We start from the raw sequence: 16,973 nt of genomic DNA, 5'->3' as shown, positions 1-16,973 counted from the left end.
TAGTACTGCAGTCTCGGTTTTTAGGATGGCAGTTATCCAGGAAGGTTATCCACTGGTGGCCATTACCTCGCAGCAGGAGGAACTAGTACAGATGGCCCTCTTTGAAAAGATTGGGGGGACGCTGGCCCAGGACCCAACTTCAGAAGGGTCTATCTAGACTGTGGTGCACTCATTTTTGACTGTGAGGGGGGTGCACACAGTAGAATGGCTCAAGGACAAGGTGCCCATGAGATATCCCGTGGGAAGATGCGAAGCTGCTGGTCAAGATGGCAGCCAAACTTCTTAAGACCGCAAAGATATCATTATGGGTACCTAAGATCTTTAAGGAAGTCTCTCCCAAGACTCTGTTCGGGAAAATGGGGGCCCAGAACCCAAAAGTCCCGACACAAAACTGGAGAGTGATTAACCAGAAGGTTGTTCCAGAAGGATGAACCCTGGTGGTGGAGGTTGGTGAGAAGTCCCTGAAGGCGATGCGGGAGCAGGACCTGAAACTGTTTTTAGGGTTCTCACAGGTCACCGTCAGGGTTCTCAAAGACTTCAAAGATGGCAGTAAGACAGAGCCTGGAGGTGCTGCAGATTAATCTGCAGCACAGTAAAGGGGCCTCTGCTGCCCTGAGCTGCTGCCTGGGGAGACAGGAAGTGGACGTGGCCCTGATACAAGAACCCTATTTATACAAAGGGGGTGTATCGAGGCACTGGAGGTAAGCTGATCTATGCTAGAAATCTAAGAAACTCCAGAACATGCATCTATGTTAGAAACGGCATTTCTTTCATGCCAATGATGGATTTCTGCTCTAGGGACTTAGTGATCATCAAAATGCAGCAATGTGAGGAAGGTATCATGAGGGAAATAGTCTTGGCCTCAGCATACCTTCCTTACGAAGACAGTTCTCCCCCTCCCTTGGAGGTGAGGAGACTGGTAGCGATTGCCATCGGCAAGGTGACCAACTGCTGGTGGGGTGCGACGCCAATGCCCATAACCTAGTGTGGGGCAGCAAGGACACCAACAGTAGAGGTGAGTACCATCTTGAATTCCTCTTAGCTAACTACTTAGAGGTCCTGAATAGGGACAATGAACCTACATTCAGGAATAGCAGAAGGGAAGAAGTAATTGACAAAACATTTGGTTCCATGATGTTGGGTAGCTATGTCAAACAATGGCATGTGGTGTTGGAGCCATCCTCATCGGACCACATGTACATTAAAGTCAAGGTTGAAATGGGAATCAGACAGACCATGACTTATAGAAATCCCAGGAAAACAGACCGGGCAGACATAGAGGAGGGACCTCGACTTAGGCTTATCGGAAATTAAAACCACGATAAGGAAGCCAGTAGAATTTGAGTAAGTAGCAGAGGCTGTTACTTCTGCCATAGTGACCTCATATCAAGACAACTGCACAATCACCAGGAAGTGCACAAATAGGAGTGTTCCTTGGTGGAATAACAAATTGGAAACGCAAAGAAAACAGGTACGGAGACTGTTTAATATTGCGAGACGCAAAGGACAATGGGCTAAATATCGTGAGGCCCTTGTCAGTTACAACCTTGCAATAAGACATGCAAACGAGGCATCCCGGAAGGCATTCTGTGAGGAAGTGGAAGGCACGGCTACACAAGCCAGACTTCACAAGATTCTCACTAGAGTACCAACTAATCCAGGAGGTACATTGAGGAAGGAGGATGGGGAATATACAAAGACAGCGCATGAGACGCTGGAATTGCTCCTCAAAACTCACTTTCCTCAATATGCTCTGCCGGATAACACAGACCAGTATGTGACCCCAGAGAGAGAACGGTTCTCAGACACTCGAAGAGAGGATTGGGAATTGGTCAAGCAGTGTATGAACTTCAACAAAATCCAGTGGGCAGTGGGAACATTCCAGCCGTTCAAGTCACCTGGCCCAGATGGCATTTTTCCAGCTCTCCTGCAACAGGCAGGAGGAAAGCTTATAAGAATCCTATGCAGGCTATTTAGGGTTAGCTTAGCAGTAGGAATCATTCCCAATGTTTGGAGGGCAGTGAAGGTTGTCTTCATTCCAAAGACAGGGAGAATTGATCATACCAAGGCCAAGGATACGAGACCAATCAGTCTGTTCTCCTTCATTCTCAAAACACTGGAAAAACTGGTTAATGTATATATTGGGGAGAGGAGGCTACGTAGGGTCCCTCTACACCTGAACCAACATGGATACCAACCAGGTAAATCATGTGAAACAGCTCTCTACCAACTCGTCTGGAAGATGGAAAAAGCACTTCACTTCCAAGAAATAGCCCTCTGCATCTTCCTGTATATCGAGAGGGCCTTTAGTAACACGACTTTCGATTCCATGGTAAGGGCAGCAGAGGTGCCTCATCTGGGGCCACTATATGTAGGTGGACCAGAGCCATGCCTAGTGGAAGGAAGGTAGAGGCTACCATGATGAATGAAAAGATGGTAATTAAGACCACTAGAGGCTGCCCACGAGGAGGAGTTTTGTCTCCTCTATTGTGGAATCTAATGGTGAATGAACTCATTGAGGAACTAAATTCCAGACAATGCTTCTGCCAAGGATACACAGATGACCTTGTCATAGTAATACTTGGCAAATTCGCTGACACAGTCAGGAATATGGCACAAGGAGGGTTGGACATTGTGCATAAATGGTGCATTAAACAGGATCTGAGAGTTAATCCTAAGAAGACTGTTGTGGTGCCATTTACGAGGAGACATATTCAGCATGCAAGTTGGAATCTAAAGCTCTTCGATGAAACTCTACCTGTGAAGGGGACAGTGAAATATCTAGGGGTAACCTTGGACAAGAAGCTAACTTGGACCCCTCATATTAAGAGTATCTGCTCCAAGGCAAAAAGCACTTTAGTAAGTACTAGGAGGGCTTGTGGCAAAAACTGGGGCCTAAGCCCCAGGGGTACGCACTAGATATACACCACAGTGGTTAGACCTAGGATTTACTATGGGGCCGTAGTGTGGTGGAAGAAGGTAGAACAGCAGGTTGCTGCTAAAGAGGTTTGCTAAGGTGCAGAGATTGGCCTGCTTTGCCATGACGGGTGGAATTAGCAGCACACCAACCGCTGGAATGGAAGCTATGCTGGACATGTCTCCACTTCACCTTTGGGTTAAGATGGAGGTAGCAGCTGGGGCATACAGACTTAAAACTGGCCAAAACTGGGTCTCATTTGGATATCCAGAATCACACACTAACATAGTGAGTGAGTTAAATATAGGTATGGCTGGGGAAATGACTATAATAACTCCTAACTGCTTCGATAAGCCTTACAACATAATAATTGGAAGTAGGGAACAGTGGGAGAAAACAGTTTGGCACCGTACAGGGGACATTGTTTGGTTCACCGATGGGTCGAAAACACATCAAGGCGTTGGGGCAGGGTTGTACGGGATTCAGCCAAGACTGGAGAGCAGCATCTCTCTAGGGAAACTGGCCTCTGTATTCCAAGCAGAAATTACTGCAATCAGGGCATGTGTGGAGGAGAATATGAGCAGGTGCTATAATGATCATAGCATCTACATTCAGACAGCCAGGCAGCCCTGAAATCATTGGCAGCTCCTGGCCACTCAGGGATCTATGACAATGAACAAGCCGACAGATTGGCTAGGATGGGGGCAACAACTCCATTTATTGGACCGGAACCTGTCTTAACGACCACCAAGGCTATGATCAAATTAGAATTACAGAACTGGTTTAGGAAACAGCACGTAGGATATTAGACCAAGGTTAATAAACAAAAACATGGTAAGGTAATGATGCCCAAGCAATGTTTTAAAAGAAGCTCTGTAATCCTGGGATTGAACAGGAAAGAGATCAAACTCATGACTGGACTGATGACCGGCCATGGGAACTTCAAAAGCACCTACACACAATGGGTATAATGGAAGAGGATCCTAAATGTAGGATCTGTGATGGGGGTGAAGAAACTGCATCACGCCTAATCTTTGAATGCATGGAATTGGAGAGTAAAACATACAAATCTTCGGGACAACTAGACCTGAAGAAATTGTGTCTAACAAAAAACTGGTAGAGGGACTCCTTGCACTATTCAAGGGCACTGGTTGGCTTTACTACACATACAGGGAGCGATACCTAGTTTTGGTGTGGGCAGTGGCGGGTTAGACCTAAGCTGTTTTAGCTCTCCTGTTAAAATCAAATCAAATCAACTAAAAGATTTTCATACAATTCTGTAAATGATGTATTATATTTCAGGCTAAAATATATAAAAAGAAATTAATGCATTACAATTGATATGTACTAACAGTTAAAATTACTCTTCTTTTAAAAATATTTGAAATTAAAAAATATCTGGCATACTTACAATTCCTATTATTAATTACACAATTTGATGATAACTATAAAATTTATTTCTGGTCTCATTTACAAAATAATGATATATTTTAGCAAAGATTCTTCTTTTGTCAAGAAAATTTGTAAACTCTTTTGCTTTGTTAACTCTTTTGCTTCATAAACTCTTTGGAATATTGTGAGTACCGCAGAATGTAAGTAGTGGTGGGCATGTCTCTGATGGAATCGGTCAGATTGTTATGTTATGCCATAACACTGTGAATTTGAGTCCTGAAGTGGAAACTGTAAAAACGGTGTGATATGGAAAAATGTGACAAAGAATAAAATTCAAGAGTAATACAGGCAAATCTTCAACAGTTAGTTAGTCAAAATTTCAGGCGCAAGAATGTATCCCTAGACACAAGAACTGAAATCAACAACAATAAGCAGACAAAATAAAGATAAGCAAAAAGTTTTTCTTTTGTATATATTATGCCTCAAGAAGCTTTCAAAACTTGTGCAGAGACAGAGAATTTTAATAGTTGTATGAGGGAGGGTAAGATTACAAGTGTGGGCATCAGCTGGACTCAGTTGACTGATAATGAAGTCTTGTCTGTCGCAGAAGAAGAAAGGACAGTGATTTGTATCATTTCCAGTTTTTATATACATACGGAAACTCCAATCACTTGAGGAAAGAAAACCCGAGAGCTGCCCAACAAAGTTGGATCACCAGTGACCGAGATAATATCAATAATGACGGACCACATCAATTGAAAGAGGACTTTACAACTATGATGAAGGAAATCAGAAAAGATAAGTACAAACTATCTTTTTTTTGAACGAAAGCTGCAGGACATAGTCTAGACATGTTTGAACCAAGTGATAGTGTAGTCAGCAAAGAAACAGTGGAAACCGATATTTTGCAGTTGATTTTAGTAAAATTAGAGGAAATGAAGACGGATAACAATAACAAATTTTGCGCTGGTAATGATCAGTTAACAGAAATAAAAGCAGTTAACAATAGCAAATTTAGTGCAGTCAATGATCAGTTTTCCGCAGCTTGTGGTCTTACAGCAGGATTCTTGCTTCCTGCACACAGGATCCCCGGTTTGATTCTCGGCGTGGTCAGGGATTTTATCTGGCTCGAGATGATTGGGTGTTGTTGTGTCATCTTCATCATCATCATTCATCCCCATTACGGTCGGAGGAAGGCAATGGCAAATCACCTCCACTAGGACCTTGCCTAGCACAGTGGTGTGGTTCTCCCACATCATCCCCTACACTCCTCGGAGTATGGGACCTCATACATAATGATAAGTTAATAGAACAGAAAACAATGATAAAATGAACAGGGTACAATACCAAATAGACCTACTAAGTAATCAGGTTTTGGAGTTAAATAAGGGATCGTCAGACGGATTAAAAAGTGAATGAAAAAGTCGAAATTTATTGTTTTGGAAAATGAGTTAGGTGCACAATTCGCAAATCAGGAGAAGAATGTCAGTGACGTCAAAGTTCAACAGAAGGCCGTAGAAGAAAAAATTGAACAGAACTTTAGTAGTTTAGATCAAAAAACTTTAAATGTTGAAACAGTATGCTAACTAATGTAAATGTTTTAGATCAAAAAATTTCAGTAGTTCAGGAAATTTGCATTCACAACAATCTGTATTCAAATAATGGTATTGTGTGATCCAACATTCCGGTAAAAGTTTTCCACCAGACAAATTACATCCAGTGACTTTTCTACATCACTGTAGAGATAGTTTTTTGCTGGGCATGAATGATGACCAAGAGATTAAATTTGTTAAAAGATGTCTTGAAGGTGAAGCTCTGTCTTGGGTGAATCTAAATTTAAGTCAGTGGGAAACATATCAAAGTTTCAAAACAAGGTTTTTAAATAAATTTTGATCAGAAGCTGAACAAGGGAGAATTAAAAGTTAATTTCTGAATGGTCTAAATTATAGGAATAAGGACAGTACCCTAAAAGAGTTTTGTAAGAATCAACTTAAGAAATTGATTGATGCACTAAAAAGGAGATTACCAGAAAGGTTGCAGTGGGATTTAGTACACGGACCTGATGATTGCCTTGAACAGTTTTCACGATATGTTGACACGCTTGACAGGGCAGTAGAAAGAAACATGTACCATAACAACCATAATGATATAAATCACAATGGTAATAACTACAGAAACAGAGATAGTGGTAACTTCTGTCAGGGTCAAAATGGTAATAGAGACAGAAACTTTGAACATCAGCAGAATAGGAATAATGGGGATAACCATGGGCAATTTATAGAAGAAACAATGATAGAGATGACCATTCAGGAAATGGTGATCCGCCTCAATGAAGGTCCATAGTTTTGAGGTGAGGAAATACGACATATGCCGTACCCACAATTTACACTTGCATTTAGATAATAACAACAGTATTAATAATATGGCACAGGTATCTGAAGTTGAACAGAAGGAACATCAGATTTCTCACTTATGTTCTGATCAAAAGTTTTGGAATACTTGTTTAATTATAGTTATGTAGATACTAATCACAAACCAGAATGTGAGAGTAATGAGAATTTTTATGTAGTGTGTACTAATGATTTCTTCTCTTGGTCAGAAAACGGTGTTATTGATATATGTAAAACAGGTGAGGACTGTATTGGATCTGAATTAGGTGGTATTTTTAATGTAGATGTGAATGAAAGCTGTGAAATGACTGAGGTTGGTAAGTCTGAGACTAGTAGCTTATAGCAAATGAATGTAGGTGAAGTGTGTGTCTTTGATGGTATTGAGACTTGGTTGATAATGATGTTGTTGATGAACTAATTTTGGAAGAATATGATTATGATGATGATGAGTATAAGGTATTTGTGGAGTTTAAGAACAATGAAGTTTCAGAGTTGTTTGTGAATACAGGTAAGGTAAGTGGTGTTTTTGATGATGTAAGTGAGAGTCATGGAATACCAATCCATTCAAAGCAGTTTTCCGTTAATGTCGTGTACAGTAATGATCCAAACATTGAAGATGAGTTATATGTAAGCTTAGAGAATAAAGGTGAAAATTTTTTGAAATTTGTTTGGGACCAAATTGATGATAACATAGATAAATGTGCATTTTGGAGTAAGTTAGCTGTGGTTAGTCAAAATTTGTGTCCAAATTGTTGGAATGAAGTGAAAGAAGATTTAAGTAGGAAATGTAATTTTGACAATAACATATTTTGTGTTACTTCTGTAATAAGTGATGTTAGTTGTGCTATGGAACCCATTCAGTGTGTTCCATCTTTACCTGTCAATGTGTGTAACCAAAATAATGCTATGATACCAGTGAAGTTGATAAAACCCTGCAAAAACACTGTGAATATAGCATTTGATGAAATTGAAAATGATCTTTTACATGAAGTGTCTAATAACAGAGATGATGATTCAGATTTTGGATGTCCTTACATTAAATTAAGTTTGAACAGTGGAAAGGGACCTGATACAGGTAGCCCAATTTGTGATATATCTGAGAAACTTAGATGCGATGAACAACTTAGATACGAGATCCAGTATAGTAAGAATTTTGTGGAAATGCCTCTTGTAGGTGTAAAGATAAGAGGAGCTACTGATAAGCAAAGCAGTTATGTAAAATGTCAAGTACTGTTAACGTTTAGTACAGAGGACAAGATATATGAACATGATACCTAGCCCAGAAGAAAATATTCACTATGTTTGTAGATTTTTAAGACTATATAATTGTGTTTTGTTTGCTATGAATGTGGTATGTAAGATCATGTAATTCTATCTTATTTATTGACTGAGTTAAAATCTATAACACACTGTATAGTTGTGTTCTGTTTTAGATTTGTGCTTTAGAATTTGATACATATATCCCATGAGACTAAATGAGTAGATCGTTTTACAATTTTGAAATGGCACAATGTTCATAATTTGTACCGCAAAAATTAGGAATAGTATCTGAGCATATCTGTGTGTAATACATTATTAGTAAATTATTTTCATTGCATTTAACTCTGTTTATTAATGTTTCATAAGTGAACGCTTTTTAATCTCACCTGACATAAATCCCATGTAATTGACTTTAAAAAAATGACTAAGGAGAGCATATCTCGTGTGATGTGAAGGTGTTGAGCAGGACATTTGGTACACAAAACAATGTTTCAGGATGTGATGTGAATGCTAGACAGGAAGTTATCTATCCATTGGAGTGTGTGATGAGAACTCTACGGAGGAATGTAAAAGATGTGGACGGATCCACTCCCCACTCTGCTGTATGGCGTATCCTGCTGGAGCAGTCAACTTGCAAGAGATCATGGGTGCTGGGTAACATACTCGAGCATCTGTCAACTGGATCTGTGTTGTGACTGATATTTGTGAATTGTTAGTCAAGACTGCCAAAGACAATGTTATTCTGCATAAATGCATGTTTTTTTCAAATAGGGGGACTGACTTTCCAACACATTATGTAACTTTAAATCACTACGTATTTTTTCACCAATTTTAAATGAATCTTCTAGGTCTTTTTGTACGTAGGTTACTTGTATGGACAATTAGCAAATAGTGTGGAAGACACCTACCTGTATAAACAATATAACAGGATGTAGACATGTCTGCTTTCATACTCTGATTTTTGTTCTCAAGTTACTGGATTGTGTCAGCATTCAAAGCTAATTTATGACTCTGTTTACCTGTATTTATCCTGAGTATTGCAATATTGTATCTGATTGGAACTTGAGTCATAGACAGACTCATGCTTAACTCTGTTTTGGGTAGCCCTGGTCATCACAACTGTGTGTATGTGTGTGTGTTGATATGATTATGTACTTTATTCATTTTGTTATGTCGAAACATTTTTTGCTGGTTTGTACCCGGTGTGGTTTGGATTCATGTGTCAGTCCTCACATCGTAAACTCAGGCCCTAATATTTTTCCATTATTTTGTTCTTTTATAAGTCAACATATCCTTAAATACTCTGGTTTATGTGGCTGATTGATTCCTACTCGTGATTGAGTGTGTTTCTGCTGGTCTGTACCCGTCATTGTGAGTTTTACGAGTTGACTCACTCGTCGCACACTTAGGCTCTGAAATTTTTTCTCTTCTCTTTTGAAGATTTTGGATGTTTGTTTGTATGGATGTTAACTTAAAATTTGTAATCCTAGTAATTTGCCCTGTCTCTGTAATTATTTCTAGAGTTTAGTGATGTAATGTTGTAGTTTTGACTTTTATTGGTTGTCTTGTGACAGTATGTTTCACAGATTTGAACATCTGAATGCCATGTCCTGATATATGTATAGATTATGGCTTGTATAGAAGATATTTTTCTTATGTTTTCTGTAATATGTTATGTATTAGATACTCCAATACATCTATCTGCTGTCCTGGGCAACATTTTGTACACCAGTTGGAAAACCTTGTAGTCTGTCACAAAATATTGTAAACACCCTGTTTCCAAATTTTGTGAGGCGGATATTGTAATGGGACACCCTCCTCTAACATTACCTTCTTTTTATAGAAGTAACCGATACCTTTTATACTATTGATTCTTGTGTAGGTGAACATTACCTCAGTTGTTTAACTAAAAGAATTTCATATGATTCTGTATATGATGTATTATAGTTCAGGCTAAAACGTATAAAAAGAAATTAATGTGTTACAATCGATATGTACTAACAGTCAAAATTACTCGTCTTTTAAAATATTTGAAATTACAAAATATCTGGCATACTTAAAATTCCTATTATTAACTGCACAGTCTGATGATAATTATAAAATTTATTTCTGGATTCATTTACAAAATAATGATATATTTTAGTGAAAATTATTCTTTTGTCAAGGGAGTTTTAAACTCTTTTTGCTTTGTAAACTCTTTGGAATATTGTGAGTGCTGCAGAATGAGAGTAGTGATGGAATCAGTCAGATTTTTATGTTGTGCCATAACACTGTGAATTTGAGTCCTGAAACAGAAATTGTAAAGATGGTGTGATATGGAAAAATGTGACAAAGAATAAAATTCAAGAGTAATACAGGCAAATTTTCAACAGTTATTTAGTCATCTGGAACCCACTAAGTCAAAATTTCAGGTGCAAGAACGTTTCTCTAGATGCAAGAACTGAAGCCAACAACAAGGAGAAGAAGTGTGAATCATTAATTATGGAAATTGGTTGCATACAGATGAATGTGATGTGACTGGGGATGAAATGCCATTTGTCTAGAAAAGGAATGACAGTGTTAAGGAGAAACACAAAAATGTACACAAAAATAGCTTGATTTCTACAGAAAGTAAAAACCTATCTGAACCACCAGTAACTCAGATGTGGAGGATTTTACCAAAAGGAATATCAATATTTGACAGTAATCAAGTAGAAATTCATATTGATAATATTGACAACAAAGATGAAGTTAAGGTGAAAGTTTGTGAACTACCAATTCCTAAATAGTTTTCTTGGTACCTTTAATGAAACATTTCCACCCAGACTCTGCAACAAATAAAGTGACAAATAAATCAAAGTGGAGCATCCAGGGCACAAAAATTTCCATTGCGAGGAAAAGGCACGGAGAATCAAAATGTAATAAAGATACTGATTTCATTGAATATGTGAGACTCAATAAAATTATATTTAAAAGAGCTGTCAATGCAGCAAAAAACTGGTAAATAACAGAGGCTGTATGGTCAGTCATCAAATCTGAGTTAGTGTTAATGCCTGTAACCAAGAAATTTCATAAAATTAACATTGAAGGAAACTTGAATATCAGAGTGCTTCATTGGATTCCTTATAAGTGTAGAAAAACCTGGTATAAATGTAACTTATTATTACAACAAAATAAATCCCTTTGGCCTTAATGAACTCTTAACAACTTAATTTAAAAAAAAAAAATCCTGTGAAGGATGTAGAAAATTGAATCCTAGGGTTAAAAAACAAAAACTCTGCAGTCTGTGATGGAATACACACTAAAGTTATTAAAGCAGTACAAAAAAAACTGCAAACCCACTAGCTCAGATAATAAACTGATGATGAAGAGGGCTGCTTCACTTTGAAATAGGCCAAAGTCAAACCAGTTTTCAAAAAGGCGTCAGAAGAGATGATGGGAAATTATTGTCTTATCTCAGTTCTTTCAGTCACATTTAAAATATATGAAAAATTTTCTGTTGGCCAAATCGAAAAACTTAATTGCAAACTATTCCATTATTTTGAACAATCAATTTGGTTTTCAACAAGGGAAAAGCACCTTAGATGCTGAGAAAGTAAGTACATCATTAGACAAGAGGAATAAGGTGGCAGGAATTGTCTGTGACATGACAAAGGTGTTTGATTCTCTGAAACCATGAACAAAATACTGTGAATAATGCAGAAAACTTTTCAAATGAAAAATGAAATTCTTGACAAAGTTATCATTGGTGTTAATCAGGGGGTAGTATGAAGAACCGTTAATGTAAATACTGACACATAAGAGGGAGATAGCAATGGAATGATTTCTGATGTAGTACCAGAAAATATTATTGATTTACAAGATGTGTGGGTCAGAGCCACAGACAGAAGGTGTCACTTCAACACAATGTTAACGTAGAGAACAAAATCAGTAATAGGGTTTACCTCTCAGATGAAAGATCAATAAAATATGGTGTTCCTCAGAGCTCTGTTCTATGGCTGTTACTTTTCCTCATTATTGTAGATCACATGAGCCCACAAAAAACAATCCTGTTTGCTGATGATACAAGCATAGTGTTGACTGGATCTAGTCCTAAATAACTTCAGTCAGCATCTGATAACTCTATGAAAAGGCTTTCTGAGTGGGTTTGCTATTGCAAGAACAGACACGATTTATGGAACATAGTACTTTATAGAGCAACACGTAAGATGCAGGGAAGCACAGGTCGTGTGCAGCACTGAACACACTGACTGGACAACAGTAATACATGTTACAGAATAGGGCAAGCACTTGTTTGCAATTGTTTAAATAATACTGTTTCTTTGGTGACTCACCGGAGTGCGACAAGGGGCTGAACCAGGTGGCCTCTATAAGTGGGCCTGTGAACTGTATGGATAGGCAATCTATGAAATTGCGCGTCATAAGTGCAGGTAAATCAGTCCTCCCTAACGGGTGGGAAAACAATATACACACATAAAAACACAAAGAAGAGAAAAATACATGGTACATAAAAATGCTTGGTATAGAAAAAAATACATGGTACAGAAAAAATGCCTTGTACCAAAAAAGCACTGATCTCACAAGGCATTGAGATTATGAGTCACAGAAAACACCAATGACAGCAATGATGTAGATTTTATCACCGCCTTGTCCGTCACAGAAGCCAAAGGGTTAAAAAGGGCAACCAACAGCTTGTGATCCATGATTAAATGCAACTCAGAATCAAACAAAAATATGTGAAATTTCTTGAGGGGGAACACAATTGCTAAAGCCTCCTTTTCAACCTGAGAATACCACTGCTGAGCAGTAGCTACAGTCTTAGAAGAGTAAGCAACAGGTTCTTCAGACTTGTCCGCATATTTCTGTGCAGACACCACACCAAGACCATGCTGAGAGGCATCTGTACCTGACACGGAATGCTGACCTGGCCGGAAAGTGGCTAGACATGGGGCAGATTGAAGCTTAGATTTAAGCAAAGCAAACGCTTGGTCACAAGCTGGGGACCAGAAAAAGGGTTCATTTTTATGCAAAAGTGTGTGCAGAGGTGAGCAATAGAGGATGCGTCAGGTGGAAACTTATGGTTGTACACAACTTTACCAAAAAACACCTGCAATTTCTTAACTGTCAGCTGCAGCAAAGGCCCAATTGCACCAACATGGTGACATAAAGGCTTGATCCCTGTGTATGGAACCTCAAAACCTAGGTATTCAACTGATGGTTGAAAACATTGATATTTAGCAAGATTGCACTTGAGACCCATAGACTGCAAAATGGAAAACAGCAATCAGAGATTTCTAATATGGTCTGCAGAGAAAGAACCTAAAACAATGTTATCATATAGGTAATTGATGCAGCTAGGCACAGAGGATGTCGGCTGTTCTAAGAAAGGTTGAAAAGTTGTGGGAACCCTAGAAACGCCAAAAGGCAAGCATTGATATTGGTATAGGCCGCAAGGTGTGTTGATAATGAGAAGGTGCCTAGTGGCCTCATTCAAGGGGAGCTGGAGGTATTCTTCTGACAAATCAATCTCGGAAAAGTGCTAGCCGCCTTATAATTTTGTGAGCAATTCATCATGGCAGGGCAAAGGAATGTGCATTAATCATGACACTGAAGTCACCACAGAGGTGAATCTTACCCATTGGTTTCTTAACAATGACCTGTGGTGTAGCCCATTTATTGGATGAAATAGGCTGAATGACATCGAGTGACATCAAACAGTCTAATTGAGCCTTGACAGAGATGTGTAATGTGATGGGCACCTGCCGCACCCAAAAAAATGATGGCAGACAGACTCTTTGATGGTAATGTGGGCCTGAAAACTGGTAGCCCAAGGGAAAACAGAGACAAAAACTCTGTCCAGAGGGACTCCAGTTGCTGATACAGAACTTGATCTGGCACTAAATTTACCTCATCGGCAATGGAGAAACTGATAATGTTAAACGTGTCTAATCTGAACAGGTCTGTGTCATGGGAATGATCCACAACAAGGAAGGTGATAGGGCGAACAACAGGTTTGTAGGGTAAAGGAGCAGAAAACTGACCTAGGGTCAAAATCTGCTGTTTATTGTAGATATCCAACTTCTGTGAAACCTGTGTGAGGGGAAAGGAGCTCAGGTACTCGTACGTTTGTGTGTTTACTAAAGTCACTGCAAATCCTCTGCCCACTTGCATTTTTAGTGGTTTCTGAAACACACATAAATCAATAAATAAAAGTTATGTCCATTGGTACTACTGTGCCTGCCATGTTTGTAGAGGAGCTACACACCAATACAAAATGGCCTTTATTTTGGCACTTGTTGAAAACAGCCCAACACTTAGGGTACACAGCATGCTCGTATTGGACGAAGCAGTATGATCAAGATGGAAGGTGGTACATGGCTGCTGTCATGATGCAACCTGTTGCTGTTGTGGCTGTAGCTGACACTGAGACAAAGGTTATACTGCTGCAGTGGCTTCCCTGTCATCCTGAACGCTTGCAGCGTGCCTAACTGTGGTTGGCTGAGCATTTTCTGATACCTCTCTCCATGAAGCAAACTGATTGCCTGTGGCCCATGACACTTCAAAGGACTGTGCTATATTGAGTACATCTGTAAGCATGGGATTCTCACACTGAAGTGTTTTTTTGTGGACTTCCTTATCTGTGGCTAGATGAATAATAACATCAAGCACCATATGACCAGCATAGGGTTTATGATGGGTACTAGTTATAAATTTACGATGACGGCTCAAACCATGTAATTCTGCAGCCCAGTCTTTGTAAGATTGGTTTGGACATTTTTAACAATTGTTCTTGCACAGGCACAAGTTGACACAACTGATAAATGCACGGTGAAAGCCAGGAAAGAAAGAAATCCCTACACTGGTTGAGATCATCCATGTGAAAAATCTAGAAATGTTGGTATAACTGTGTCTCATAGGAGTCGCAATCTTCAACCGATTTATTACATGCTGGAAAGGACGCTGACAGGTGAGTAATCTGCTGTGATCACATGGGTGCCACTTGATTGAGTGCATGGGCAAGGGCCTATTGTTGTTCTGCGAAAGCTTGCTGGTGGGCAGTGATACATTGAGATGATTTTCAGGTGACTTAGCACTGACACTAACATGCGGAAGAAACGTAGTCCTCACCAATCACCAAGTTTGCTATAGCAAGAACAAACACAATTTATGGAACATAGTACTTTATACAGAAACACATAAGATACGATGAAGTACAGGTTGTGCCTAGCACTGAACACATTGACTGGACAACAGTAATACAGGTTACAAAATAGGCCGAGTGCTTGTTTGTGATTGACAGCTCGCCAAAGAGTGCCAGGGGGCCGACCCAGGTGGTCTCTATAACTGGCCTGTGAACTTTATGGACAAGCGATCTCTGAAATCACACGCATCATGAGTAAAGATACATCAGGTTTAACAAAACTTCCTAATTGTTAATAACAGAAAAACGGTATGTCTTAACTTCCATTTAATTCCTTATGCCTAAAAACAATCCAACTACATTTAAATAATAATATAATTCAATATCTAAATACAACAACATTTTTGGGTCTATGGGTTCAACAGAATTTAAAATGGGATTCATAGATAAAAAACTTATCAAAAAAACTCATACATCCACAGTAATGCAAGCATGCCATGCATAGTTCCACTCCTTACTCCACTATGGGATCATCTTCTGAGGAAATTCAGCTCACTGCACAAACATATTTAAACTACAAACAAGAGCAGATCTGGTGACCACTGTCTCGTAGAGGTTCAGAAATAAATTTAAAAATATGGTCTTTAACCTTTGAGTACCTACCTATTCCAGGAAAAAGTAAACTACTGAAAGGGGATCAAGACATAGGAAAGAGTTGGAAGCAAAATGTAGGTACATTAAATATGGGAATAAGAATCATAAACACCACATTTTCGTTGGTACTTAGTTATGGACAAGCATATTAATAAATGAACATAATGAAGCACAATGTTCTATTTATTCAAGTCTTACTGATCATTTGCCATCTTGTGCTAGATGTCAGCTTCCATTTGCACTCATTTCAACAAACAGTAAAAGCAGTGCTTCAAAATACTAGATCTTTAGTTTCACCTTGACACCTCCAGTTACATTGCAGGTGACAAATGCAAAACACAGATTATGAAAATCAATATTATGATTTCTTGTGTGTGTAGGAAAATTCACCACCCTGTATTTGTTTGTACTTACTTCCTTCCCTTTATATCCTGGTATCACTAAATAAAATGAAACGGCAAGGATGACAAATGACAAAATCAGTCCTGCTTCTAACACATCAGCAGTAACAGCTGTTTTACTCTCCTCATACTGTGTGGGGAAACCATGAATGCGGTGGAAATTAAACCAGCTCATCTTCAGGTTTTCTTAGTTAAAGTACAGATCAACTTCAACTGTTTATCTGCAAAAATTAAAATAAAACAAAAAATTAAAGTAAGAATTATTAAAAGTTGTTGCAAGACTGTAGTGTAAGCAGTAAATAAGTGCAACAGTGAATGAACAAAACAGAACATAATGAAGGCTTGAAATCTTAACGGCCCTTCCCCTAAAATGAAGGACAGTTACAAACAATGAATTTATGTACACAGTTTTACAATATTTTAAACAGAAATAATGAACAAAAGGGATGCACAAATTTAAAAATATAGTCTTTAACTTTTGGGTACCTACCTATTCACAGGAAAAAGTAAACTACTGAAAGGGGATCAAGACGTAGCAAAGAGTTGGAAGCGAAATGTAGGTACTTTAAATACAAACTCAAATCATAATCCATTAAATATTTTGCAACCCAACCACGCTTTTAAGGAAAAATAGTCTCATAAAACCAGGAAGTTCAATTACAGTAGATGGCAAGTAATGAAGTTTCCCCACTCTCCTTTTTCACTCAACCATCAAATCACCCAGCACCATATAATATCAGTAAGAATCCTACTCTCTTGTAGAGTAACATAATGACCTTCTCCTTTAAACCCTCTCAAAAATAAACTTTTTCATATCACAAACTAAATAATCAAAATAC

General features: G+C 38.6%; 1 protein-coding gene across 7 annotated transcripts in view; it reads right to left on the bottom strand.

Annotated features, from left to right (window-relative positions):
- Positions 1-16,973, bottom strand: part of LOC124622094 (GPI mannosyltransferase 2-like) — a 387,261-nt gene that overhangs the window by 101,826 nt on the left and 268,462 nt on the right. For all 7 annotated transcript variants that reach the window (XM_047147683.1, XM_047147685.1, XM_047147684.1 and 4 more), the window contains one exon: positions 16,148-16,355. In XM_047147683.1, coding sequence (XP_047003639.1) covers positions 16,148-16,309 — 162 coding nt within the window. In that variant the 5' untranslated portion in view covers positions 16,310-16,355. The remainder of the gene's footprint in view (positions 1-16,147; positions 16,356-16,973) is intronic.

The sequence above is a fragment of the Schistocerca americana genome, chromosome 7, assembly GCF_021461395.2.
Source record: "Schistocerca americana isolate TAMUIC-IGC-003095 chromosome 7, iqSchAmer2.1, whole genome shotgun sequence".
Lineage (NCBI taxonomy): Eukaryota > Metazoa > Arthropoda > Insecta > Orthoptera > Acrididae > Schistocerca > Schistocerca americana.
Note: the sequence above shows the minus strand (reverse complement) of the source record. Positions and strands in the feature narration are given on the sequence as shown.